General features: G+C 36.7%; 1 protein-coding gene across 1 annotated transcript in view; it reads right to left on the bottom strand.

The window, feature by feature from the left end:
- LOC149798926 (centromere protein I-like) overlaps window positions 1–12,896 on the bottom strand; it is a 104,287-nt gene that overhangs the window by 76,688 nt on the left and 14,703 nt on the right. The window contains exon 3 of the mRNA XM_089957004.1: window positions 4,604–4,722. Within this exon, the coding sequence (XP_089813130.1) occupies window positions 4,604–4,722 (119 nt within the window). The remainder of the gene's footprint in view (window positions 1–4,603; window positions 4,723–12,896) is intronic.

A 12,896-nucleotide genomic window follows, 5' to 3' on the forward strand; every position in this document is an offset into this window, starting at 1 on the left:
TTTCTAGATATAACTCAAGATATTTCAAGAAAATTATAATGAACATTAATAGAAATGCAAGTCTAAATGAATAATAAAAGAACCTTAAGAATTTTTTTTCTCATTGTTGGTCAACCTCCATTAACTGCAATGATTAAAGCTGTAAATAAATAAACATATTTTCATTATTCTTCAAGCGAGATAAATTGCAATAACAATCTTTTTATGCAGTTATACACCTTCGCACAATTAAATAATATGAGCATGAGGTAGTATTGGAAAGATAATGATTTATTTGAAAGCTGGGAACAGCACAAGTTAGTAAAGAGAAAAAAAGAATGTAAAAACAATTGATCAAATATTGATAGAATTTCTTTTTAAGACAGTGAGATATCGATCTTGCTTGCGGAATGTGAGCGGTCTGTCACATATTCTTGATCTACATCAGCCATCTTTATTGACTGAACTATCAAGAAGTGGGTTGTATGGAAATGCCCTCTGGTGTTTCCAAAGGAGATAATAACAGTGAAATGGTCTATAGCACGTTCCATTATAACATGAATTCGGATTTAACACGATCATAGCGTGACTCCCAAAATGTCAAATACTTGTGTTTTTCTCGTACATGAAAACAATTCTTTCTTAAAAGTACGAAGAATAGAAAAAAAAGTTTATTATCATTTTGGGGAAAAGATCGCCTATGAATAATACAAGATGAACGTCCCATGGCTCCTGAAATTTTGTTTTTTTCTTGTACATAAAAAACAGTTTTTCTTCTTAAAAGTATGAAAAATAACGTGTAAAAGTTTATTCAGGGATCGCGCAGGCCTTGGCCAATGTCGCAAATTGTGATTTTTTTCCCCCTTATTGGCAGCAAAATATACCATCTGGCGATTTTTTTTACTGGCAACATTGTTGGCTATTTAAACTTGCATATACAAGCATTGGTTTGGAGTGAATAAATTCAGAGGCGCTATGAAAGGAAGCAGCAAAACTTGATATAAAATGTACTGAAATTTATCTATTGTTACATAAACAAATTCTTTGTCCATATTGACAAACTATGTTGTGAGATATCAGCTTTTTTTGCTGTTTACACTTCTGGTAGCGGAGAAAAACCAGACGAGGCATTATCTCATAATCTATCTTTCATATGATTTTTGGCTGCACACTAGTAATTAATATATTTACATAGACTGAGATTTGTATGTGGATGGTAAGTAAAATTCCTCTTCTTTTCACTCTGAATTAAATCCATCTGAACTCTCACATTTTCTGTAGTAATTCCTGTCATCAGACCAGAGCACCTGCATCTCTATCACCCGTTGACCATTTTTTAAATTTCTGACTCATGCGTGGAAGGTACCATCACTCCACTACCACAAGTGGTTAGAACTTGATAAATTTAACTCACAATCAGTTCAGCTACGACTCAATTAGGTAATTGTTTTGGGTGTCAAATTGTGGAGGAAAATTCCTGGGGTTTTCCCTGACTTTCATCAATATTTGCAAAATTCAAGGACTTTTCAAAGTCGGGAAAAAAATTATTTCTCCCGACTTTTTCCCAGTAGCGTGGGAACCCTGTATTTACAATGACTGAATTCAGAGGCAGAAAGACCCAAAGATGTACATGAGGTCATTATAAGGATACATCAAATGAACAAAATGGACAAACACAAGCTATATGTCAGTGGTGTAAAGAATTTGAAAAATTAAACTTAATGACAACCACTGGTTCTTCTCATCTGGACATTTAGCCACAACAGGAAAACTAGCAATGTCTGTCAAGGGGCAATTACATTAAGCAATAATGATATGAATTAAAATTAAGTTTGCATTGTCATTCTTCCCCCATACAATTACAGTATAGAAGTTTGTAATAGCCATTTTTTCCCCATAAAATTTCCGTCTTTCTTCCTCCATAAAATTACTGTGGCAGCAAGGGGGTTCAGCTGATCTGTTTGGGGATGACAACCCCTCCACAATCCGGGCCTTGGAAAATGTTGATTTTTTAAATGCCAAAAGCCATTCTGAATCTTGTATATAAGCCTGGTTGGCACAATTTTTTTTTTTACCAAAACAAGATAACCACATCCAGCTGAATGTTTTATATACTATTACATGGGTAACTTCCCCTGTGCATGAACACACACACGATGGACCCCTAGGTGCAACACAAAATCCTAAAGGTTCAGAGGGTTGTCCAGGCCAAATTTTGATAGTTATAACTGTTAATTTGAAATCAGGCACACTCCATGGTGAACCCAGGATGCAAAATAAACACCCTAGTAGGTTTGGGGGTTGGGAGGGGCCAAGGCAAGTTTTACATGGGTTAAGTAATGTTCTGTACAATTACCTGTTCATTGGTATTTCAATATATTCTCAGCTGACTGCAAACACAGACAAATTGTCCATCGCATGATTTGAACCCGAACAAATTTCCACTTCATAACCAACTGAACAAACTTCCAACTGTGTTAACCTCTAGACTACTGAGCTAGTATTAAGAAATATATTTTAAAACTGAGATATAAAACTATCCACAGCATCAACAACACAACAAGCACGTTTCAAATGTGATTCACTTAAGATATCAATGTTACTCAAAATGCATGTGTACTATGATTTATTACTGTTTTCAAATACAACCTGGCTTTTATCAGTACATTTGTATCAGACTATAACACTATGCTGCCAATATCATTTGTTATTTTTAGCTCTCTTTCTGGTGGGTCGTTTAGTAGGTAAAATAAGTATATGGCACATCAAAATACATACTAAAATCTTGTCTATCCACTGAGAAGCAATGTGTAATTAAGTTGTCGTTGTACTAATAATCTGTGCTAACTATGGAATCTAAACTAGCAGATCAATAACTAGAGGTTATTAAGAAACATCCCCCTGTCTATGATTCTATTAAATATCAACTACAACATTACGAAGCTCAAGTGGAATTTACAGAAGGCACAGCAGAATTGTTTAAACCAGTCACAGGGGCTACTAAAGGTCCTCTTCCATCACTGGAACTGACCACTGAAGCAACTGGAAAAATAGCACTGGAAATTTTACAAAAAAAAAAAGAAAATTGGTCTGCATTAGAATCCAGATTTCCAACAACAACCAGAATTTTTTTTATATCTCTGCTAATATCATAAAGTTCTTCAAAAATATTACCATGGTAAAATCTAGTTGTTTTATGGGGGATGGAAATTTTGTTACACTTGAGGTCCACGCATGAAAGTTGTGGTCGACTTTCACTATGGGTTTTACAACTATGGGAAACTTCAATCACTTTTCAAACACAGCAATGTCTTCCATGTGGGCTCCATTGTTGTTAACACGCTTTGCCCATTTGTTTATTTTTTTATTCATGATTCTGTTAATCCTTTTCCTTGTCAGGCACTCATAAAATATTCTGTGTCCAGCTCAACTACATAATTTAAGATACCAGTTCACATCAGTTGAATAGCATTAATATTGGGCTTTTATAAACGATAAAGCATGTAAACAGCAGTTGCAGGATATGAATTTTCATAATATGCAACGGCAATTCGCAGGCCATGTGCTTGTGATTGTTGAACAGGGTCTAGTTTATCCCAGATAATCCATGTTGGGCCATCCCCACCATCGTGTTCAACAATAAATTCTAAAAAGTACTTTTTATCATGAGCTAAACGATCAATAATCGTCCCCAAGTGTTGGTCATTCAATGTAGCATCAATGAAAATACTGTCGTGATCTGTACAGAATGTTGACCAAACAAGAACTGCAATGTTTCACTTTAACTCCTCCTTAGCCATTCTGATGTTGGTGTAATTGTAAATCAAACAGTGGATGTTTTTTCATATTATCTGCTCTATCAAAATCAAACCTGGTCAAGGCTGGAAAAATCTAGCAATTTCTTCTCTCATGGTTTCAAACGATTTTATCTGATTTCACAAATTTTCCAGGTCAATATTTGACTGAAAAAGGGCTTGTCTAACACCACTGAGATTATAATACTGTTCTTGCAATTGTTTTGCTACAGTCAACCTACCCATTATATAATTAAGGTAAATTTTTCTCAAACTGAACATTATCCTGAAATATTAATGTCACAAGTAAAGAATACTTGTAAATGGTTTATGATTGGATTGACACACATGTGGAAAAAATTGTCTTAATGAATATTGTCGATCTCATTTAGTGAGTGTCCAAGAAGAAAGTTTTGGGCCAAAACTATTGCATCATTATCTTTTTTATGTACTCTTATAAAATGGCAACATGCAGGTATCAAGGGGTCTTTCAGTCATTGAATTCTGTCATTGTAAATATCAGCACAGCTAACTGATCAACACATTTTCCCACAAAGCAGGTGGCTGAAGCAGGACTGACAAGTCTTTGAATTCTGCTGCACACCTATTACATGCATACAGAGGACTCCCGCCTCCATGATTTTCTGCATCCCAGAAAAAAAAAAATGGCATCCAAATAAGCATAATTAAGCATTTCCGAGATCTCTGAAAACATTTACACATGTTAAGTACATTGTACAAATTTTAAAATTTCCTTTTTGTTGACCATATGGCCTTTTTTACGCTACATAAAAGCTATTAGTATTTACTACAAGTCTGCAACATTTTACCTGGATAGTCATACTAGGTCTGCTGGTGCATATCCAAGATATGGCTTTCAAGACAGCCGATTCTGGCACTTTGGTGGCAGGGATCAGGAGTTTTATCAACTTCTTACTGACTGTCTCTGCTGGAGAAAAAAGATGATGTTTCAACGTAAAAGAAATTGGATTGTGTTATACTTTGATCTTTTTAGTTTTTATTGTTACAAGCCATAGGCAAAACAGAAAAGTCACAGATATATACTGGTATTTTTTATGGTACAATTTGTCATGAAAAAAATGAGTTTGTTGGTATTCATGTGCCCATTTTGAGTGGGTGATGACCTGTAAGTGTTGCCAAGAAACAGTCTTTAACATGCCAAGGTGTCAACATTTTGTACTGCAATAACAAGAGATGAAATGATATGACAAAAAACACAAACATTTCAATCTGCATCATACTTTGTTCTTTCCTTCTTTCTTTACATCTGTTTTTCTTCTGCATGCTGATTATGATTGACAGCCACTGTTATGTCCTCAATAGTAATTACTATGTCCTTAATACAATCTCCTCGATACTAATCTCTCACGAAGTTCTCAATACTGCTCTAAACACTTACTATGTCTTCAGTAGTATACTAATCACTCACAATACTACTGTATGCAGAAGCTGTAAAGGTGTTGTCTTATACACTATCCACACCTGGGTACGATATACGGCAAAATAGTTCCCTCATTTCATCTACATAAGCATAGAAAGAAATGGTGACTTTCATCAAGTTTCAAGTCAAGTTCAAAACCCATCCCCTTCTTTCTGACCACTAAACGTTTTCAACATAGTAATCTTCATGAGTTTAGATAAACTTTTGTGTCAAGTGAAGGAGACTTTGTCTTCAATTACAGGTCAATCTACACTACTGCCACTAATAATTTGAAAATGAAGTTATGAAGTATGACCTATAGCCCACTCATGAGCAAGTTATTACTGTGGCGGTTTAGAAGCCATTTGCAAGTACAGATAATTTTAAGTTTCATTTCATAATTTCTCCTGTAAAGAATGAAGAGATGACATGTGCCTTGACATCAGTTACCAATTTCATACAGTAAATATTTTCAATACTAATGTCTTCAAAAAAACAGTAACACAAGAATTATTCTGATGCAAACTAAGGGACAAGTTTAAATTTTAATAAACTTCAATTACATCACATGGCTGAAACAAAAAAGGTCTGTTTTAAGCATTGTAAATTTTATCTCTCTACACTCACTTATCCACAATATCCAACCCTTTCCTGGCAGGGTAATCACTTCACCCAAAACGTTTAGTCTATAATGGACCCTGTTTATAGGTTAGGTCACCCTACATGCACTGACATAATACGTAATTGTAGATATAGGCCTATTGAAAAATCTTAGTGGTCAAAAGTAATGCTAAAACAAACCCAACACAAAAGAGAAGATGCAGAATATCTTGTCCTTCTTTCTAGATCTTTGATACACATCACAAATACATATACAAATGAGCCTGGACTGTAGTAAACAAACGTAAATGTAGTAATGTTATTTTGTTTTAAATCTTTAGCAAACTGTACAAGTTGAAATATATCCAGGGTATCTAGTACAAATTGACACGTTCTACCTCAAATTCTTTCAACTGTGCAAATTATCATGTCTGTATACATGTACTTCAAAACTGTACCCTAAACTTTTTTTATATCTTTGTTATAGATTACAAACACAAGTTCCTTAACTGTAGTAACATACAGAATTTTAAATAAATAAGGACCGAAACAATGACTGGATGAACACTTAACTTTAGTAGACACATGTTTACATTTATTTTTCTCCACAGAGGAATAAAATGACTAATCTAACTAGAAATAACAAATCTGTGAAACGTATAGCAACTTTAAAATATTTAATTCAGTCAAAACCACTCTAACGAAAAAGAGCTTACACTTCTTTCAACTTCCAAACATAGCTCTAAAGAAATGACTTTCAAGGTCATAAATTCATTTTGCCCCAACTACCCCAAAGATTTTTTCTTCTTCAAAATGCCTTCTCTGGGTCCCATGCATGTTTTAATGGAACAGTCCTTACCAAGATGAATGCAACATTTAAAGGCTTCAAGAGCATAGTGGCAAGAAGCGTAATCAGAGTATAAAAAGTAATCTATATGTTACATGCCATAATAACAATAAACTGTATGAAAAATGTACATTCAGTTATGCCACTAACCTAAATCCACAGCTGCTTAAAATTCTAATCACAAATGGGCTAAATCCATATGGACTAGTACAAAAATACAAACACAAATGGGCAAAATCCACATGGACTAGTACAAGAATACAAACACAAATAGACAAAATCCATATGGACTAGTACAAGAATACAAACACAAATGGGCAAAATCCACATGGACTAGTACAAGAATACAAACACAAATGGGCAAAATCCATATGGACTAGTACAAGTATACAAACACAAATGGGCAAAATCCATATGGACTAGTACAAGAATACAAACACAAATGGGCAAAATCCATACGGACTAGTACAAGAATACAAACACAAATGGGCAAAATCCATATGGACTAGTACAAGAATACAAACAAATGGGTAAAATCCATATTGACTAGTACAAGAATACAAACACAAATGGGTAAAATCCATATGGACTAGTACAAGAATACAAACACAAATGGGCAAAATCCATATGGACTGGTACAAGAATACAAACACAAATGGGCAAAATCCATACGGACTAGTACAAGAATACAAACACAAATGGGCAAAATCCATATGGACTAGTACAAGAATACAAACAAATGGGTAAAATCCATATGGACTAGTACAAGAATACAAACACAAATGGGTAAAATCCATATGGACTAGTACAAGAATACAAACACAAATGGGCAAAATCCATATGGACTGGTACAAGAATACAAACACAAATGGGCAAAATCCATACGGACTAGTACAAGAATACAAACACAAATGGGCAAAATCCATATGGACTAGTACAAGAATACAAACAAATGGGTAAAATCCATATGGACTAGTACAAGAATACAAACACAAATGGGCAAAATCCACATGGACTAGTACAAGAATACAAACACAAATGGGCAAAATCCATATGGACTAATACAAGAATACAAACACAAATGGGCAAAATCCACATGGACTAGTACAAGAATACAAACACAAATGGGCAAAATCCACATGGACTAGTACAAGAATACAAACACAAATGGGCAAAATCCACATGGACTAGTACAAGAACACAAACACAAATGGACAAAATCCACATGGACTAGTACAAGTATACAAACACATGGGCAAAATCCACATGGACTAGTACAAGAACACAAACACAAACGGGCAAAATCCATATGGACTAGTACAAGAATACAAACACAAATGGGTAAAATCCATATGGACTAGTACAAGAATACAAACACAAATGGGCAAAATCCATATGGACTAGTACAAGAATACAAACACAAATGGACAAAATCCATATGGACTAGTACAAGAATACAAACACAAATGGGCAAAATCCACATGGACTAGTACAAGAATACAAACACAAATGGGCAAAATCCATATGGACTAATACAAGAATACAAACACAAATGGGCAAAATCCACATGGACTAGTACAAGAATACAAACACAAATGGGCAAAATCCACATGGACTAGTACAAGAATACAAACACAAATGGGCAAAATCCACATGGACTAGTACAAGAACACAAACACAAATGGGCAAAATCCACATGGACTAGTACAAGTATACAAACACAAATGGGCAAAATCCATATGGACTAGTACAAGAACACAAACACAAACGGGCAAAATCCATATGGAATAGTACAAGAATACAAACAAATGGGTAAAATCCATATGGACTAGTACAAGAATACAAACACAAATGGGTAAAATCCATATGGACTAGTACAAGAATACAAACACAAATGGGCAAAATCCATATGGACTAGTACAAGAATACAAACACAAAGCACATCAAGAAATTATATACAACACTCACATTAACTTGTCTACAGGTCTTACTTTCTCTAGATGATTGAAGTCACATCCACAAATTTTACAAAAAGCTGATGATGTGACCAAACTGAGTGCTGTATTACATCACTCTTAAAGGTTTCTCTTTATCTGTGTAAAACATGACTGATTTGTCTTTTTTCTGATCTAACACATTTTGAAGTTTAAAAAGATCCCTCTCCGTTAGCATTTCACTCATATAACATGCACAAGTTATATTGATAAAACCTTGTAAGCCTTCAAAGTGGAAGGTTTTCTTGCTCTCTAGATTCTCTGCACAATCAAAGGTTTAAATTGTTCATCCCACAAGACTGTCCAGATAAGAGCCAAGCATGCAGAAGACAGTCTGGGCAGGAATGGAACACCTGCAACAGTTTGTTGTTTGAGAAGATATGGGTTGGGCGGAATCTTCATGGGCAGATCCGTTGCTAGATCAAGTAGACTGGCAAACTAGGACCAGGACTTGTCCTATCTATGAGGAGCTATAAGAAGCATCTTGCAATTCTGACCCTGTAACTTCTGGATTATTTTCATTATCAGATCCATTCAAGGGTAGGCAAAGGCCCACAACCCCTCCCAACTGACTGACAAAGCATCCATGGCCCAAGATTCTGGATCAGGAATGGGAGAGACAAAGGGGGATAACTCATGATTCCACCTCGTCACAAAAAGGTCAGTCATCAGATGTCCCCAATAGTGTGCAGTGCAGATACGAGTCAAGACAGCTTGAATGAGAGACCATTCCATATGACTGACTTGACCTCTCCTGGACAGAATATTGGCCAAGACACTGAGTCTGCTGGAAATATGTATGATTTGTATGTTGATATGGAGATTTTTTTTTGTCGCCCCAATGTAGAAACTGCCAAACCAGAACACAAGGGTCGGGTTATTTGATGCCCCCATTTTAGGACATATGGCATTACAACCATGTTGCTGGATATAACAACCATTTTCCCTGAGAGTCAATCTTTCCAGAAGTGAAAGGCATTGATGACAGCCTTCATTTTAAGGACGCTGATGTGCAGAGGCTGTTCCCGTGGCCCCCAAGTGTTGCTGACAGTAATGAAGTATGGCAACAGGTGAGTACCCCAACTGCACACAATGGCATCAGTGAATACCATTATTTCTGCTTGGGGCTTCTACAGTTGGATTCCCATGGTCAGTCAACATGGTTTGCTCTACTGACACAGGAATGATCAAATATGTGGGGTCATGATTGCTTGATTGAGGGGACTTGAAAATAAGTGCCAACAGTGTCATCTGAAAGCGGTTGGCAAAAAGATGGCCAAGTGGGATCAGATGTATTGAATAAACCGAGTAGTTACAAGAACTGTCTCGCTGAAATCCAAGTCCTGCTGGGAACGGACTCGACAAGTTTGACAATCTGGTTATGTGAACCTGAGGAAGCCACACCAGATTCCGGTTGGGTAAAAACACCATACTCAGATGGACAAAGTTCTGGGATGGAGGGAGGTCTGACTTTTCCCAGTTCACTAAAAACCCCAGATAATCTAAAAGAGAAAGGAAATTTTTCCTGCCTTAGAGTAGGATAGAACTTACCCTGTGTTTCTGGAGGATGTCATCCAGGTATGCTGTAGAGAGGGTATATCAATGCATATGGTTTAGAGGCTTGAAGGCAAAGAAAGTCTGTTTCTTACGTCGTCTGTATGATCACCTATGTTGTTTCGGCTGTGGTTATTGGTGTATATTGGACTGAGGAAATCCTGTCTCAGGGCTACTTAGCATCCCCACTGGTAGGAGCCGAGGGGGTCCAAATGCTTGTGTGCAAGTTGGAGGGGCAGTTACCGATGTACCTGCCTCCAAGCTTCATCGATCCTTCATCCAAAAAGCAGAGGAAACTCAAATGGGGTCATCTGTACTGCAAGAGTATGGTGCAGTTTAAGTGACGATGACCTCAGACATGCATCCTGTTAGATTAGGTCTAAATTAGCTAAATCTGTCAAGGCATTGACCATAATATGGTGAGCTGCTCAGTTAGGACCCAAGCAATCCTAGCCATTGTGTCCTGGGTGTGACTATTATTTGTTATGTGAGACAGAAGATCACCAATGAGGCCAAATCTAAATGCCATGATGTTCTGAACTAGATATGGCAAGGAACGCGTTCTTATTCACTTTGTAGTACAATCGAGCCAACAAGTGGATGGCTGCAAAAAATTCCTGTCAAGAACCACAAGGTCCACAGTTATGGTGATGGAGTGTACGTGATAACTCTAGTGAAGGTAATCACTGGAACCGGGTTTTCTGGAAAGAGTTGCACACGTCACCAATCAAACATGAAAGCTGATTGTGAATCTCTTTAATCTTTGCTGATTGGGAAACGACCCAGTGTCTCTTCCTCCTCCACAAAATTGCAGACAATGTCAGTAGCTCTCTCTTGAGGGTGGGAAGTGAGTAATCGAAAGTCTGACATGGTGTGAATGGTGTGTGGTCAGCCCAGGTGCTGGTGGTATATATGACAGTCCAGCAATGTCCGGTACTAGCCACTCTGAAGGCTTAAATGAACAAAACGATTTTTCATTTAAATCCCCTATATAGTAGTGATAAGATGCTGATGGCACAGCCAGATGGATAGATCTACCATTAAAATCCCTGTATGAAGTATTTGGCTTGACCATTTCAAACAAAACAATCACCATGCTGGGACAGATGGACTATTGGTGATGTTGGGATGGTCAGTAATGGTAATACATTATGAGTTGGTTCCAACGGATCTGGCATAAACCCCATGTGCCCTGACTTACTGGCCCAAAGGCCATGCTTGTACATGGGGGGGGGGGGGGGGGGGAGACATACGCCCACATGGGGAAAACTCCCCAATGAATCAATATTGCCAACAATGAACCATAGGATATCTCCTTTTATTTCATCTTTCCTTCTCTTCAATGACAAAAGGACTATTGTTTTGAACATGCCTTTCTTGCAATGAGGAAACATTGCATAGATTAGCAAATTAGTAGGTGAGTAACTTCCTCTGACTACATATTACAGATACTACATATCATAGGCTATGTATACTTAGTATAAACCAGATTTACAGTAGACTTCCATGCTCTGAAGTTGCATGTATAGTAGGGCATAACCGACTTTTGATCCGGAAATCGGATTCCACCGGATAGTATGAACTTCCGATTAATCGGAGTCGGACAAGGCAGGAACGACCGATTCGGATAATAAAAATAATAAAGTTGAATTTCTACAGCACCGTGTCTAACACTGCGTGTCATTCGATAGTGCATTAATAAAGTTAAATAAGAAGTCAGAAAAGTCCAATATGGTCAACACAACGGGGTGAAACGATAATACTTGAGTTAGACCGAAAGATTTAAATTTATTAAAATATATAATACAGTCCTACCCATTTATGTCAACATCCTCAATAATGAAGGCATAATATTGAATACATTGACACATGCTAATGAGATATTAAAAGAAAATGATTCCGCAAGAGGCCAACTTTATAGGACCAAACAAAAGCCTGTTTTATTTTTATTTGACCGCGACATTAAAGCATGGCGGCAAGATCAACTAATTGTTGAATAAAGTACAGGATGGAACTGGCCGCTTGCTGACATAAATGATTAAGGCGGGAAAATAAAAGCCTGGCGGCAAGATCAACTAATTGTTGAACAAAGAATGGGTCGGAACTGGCAAAAAAATAAAAAATTTCATGGATTCTTTGTGGCTTTGAACTTCGTTGCATTTTGCTATAGTCCTGCCATATCCTTCCCCTTGTGACATCGGTGTGATATGCAAAACGTGTGTAACACAGTTTAAAAAGTTAATTTGAAAAACCTTTTAATTTAGCATTTCCGATTAATTGAATCATATCCGGAATCGGAAAAATTTCATGCCCAAAATCCGGAATCGGAAATCAGTAGAAAAATGCTAATCGGTTATGCCCTAATGTATAGAATTTAAATGACATTCTGCTGGGGGAACAATGGAAACGAAAATTTAAAGTGGAAACAAATAATGTTTTTGAAATTACTAAGTTGCTAAAACAGTCATAACTAACAGAGAAGTAAAAGTGTCATATCAGTAACTGTTATGAACTTATGCACAATGCTTCAGAAGTCTTACTAGGATTGTATAACTAGGAGTACAGGACTCCCATTTTGGTAACAATAGGAGTCCCACCAGCAAAAGTTGAAGTCCCCTCCCAAAAGATGTGAACTTTGCATATTAGAAGAACTACTGGTTGCCATGGACTTTAATTTCTACATTCTT

The sequence above is a fragment of the Sinohyriopsis cumingii genome, chromosome 5 (assembly GCF_028554795.1).
Source record: "Sinohyriopsis cumingii isolate HCF-2022 chromosome 5, ASM2855479v2, whole genome shotgun sequence".
NCBI classification, from domain to species: Eukaryota; Metazoa; Mollusca; class Bivalvia; order Unionida; family Unionidae; genus Sinohyriopsis; species Sinohyriopsis cumingii.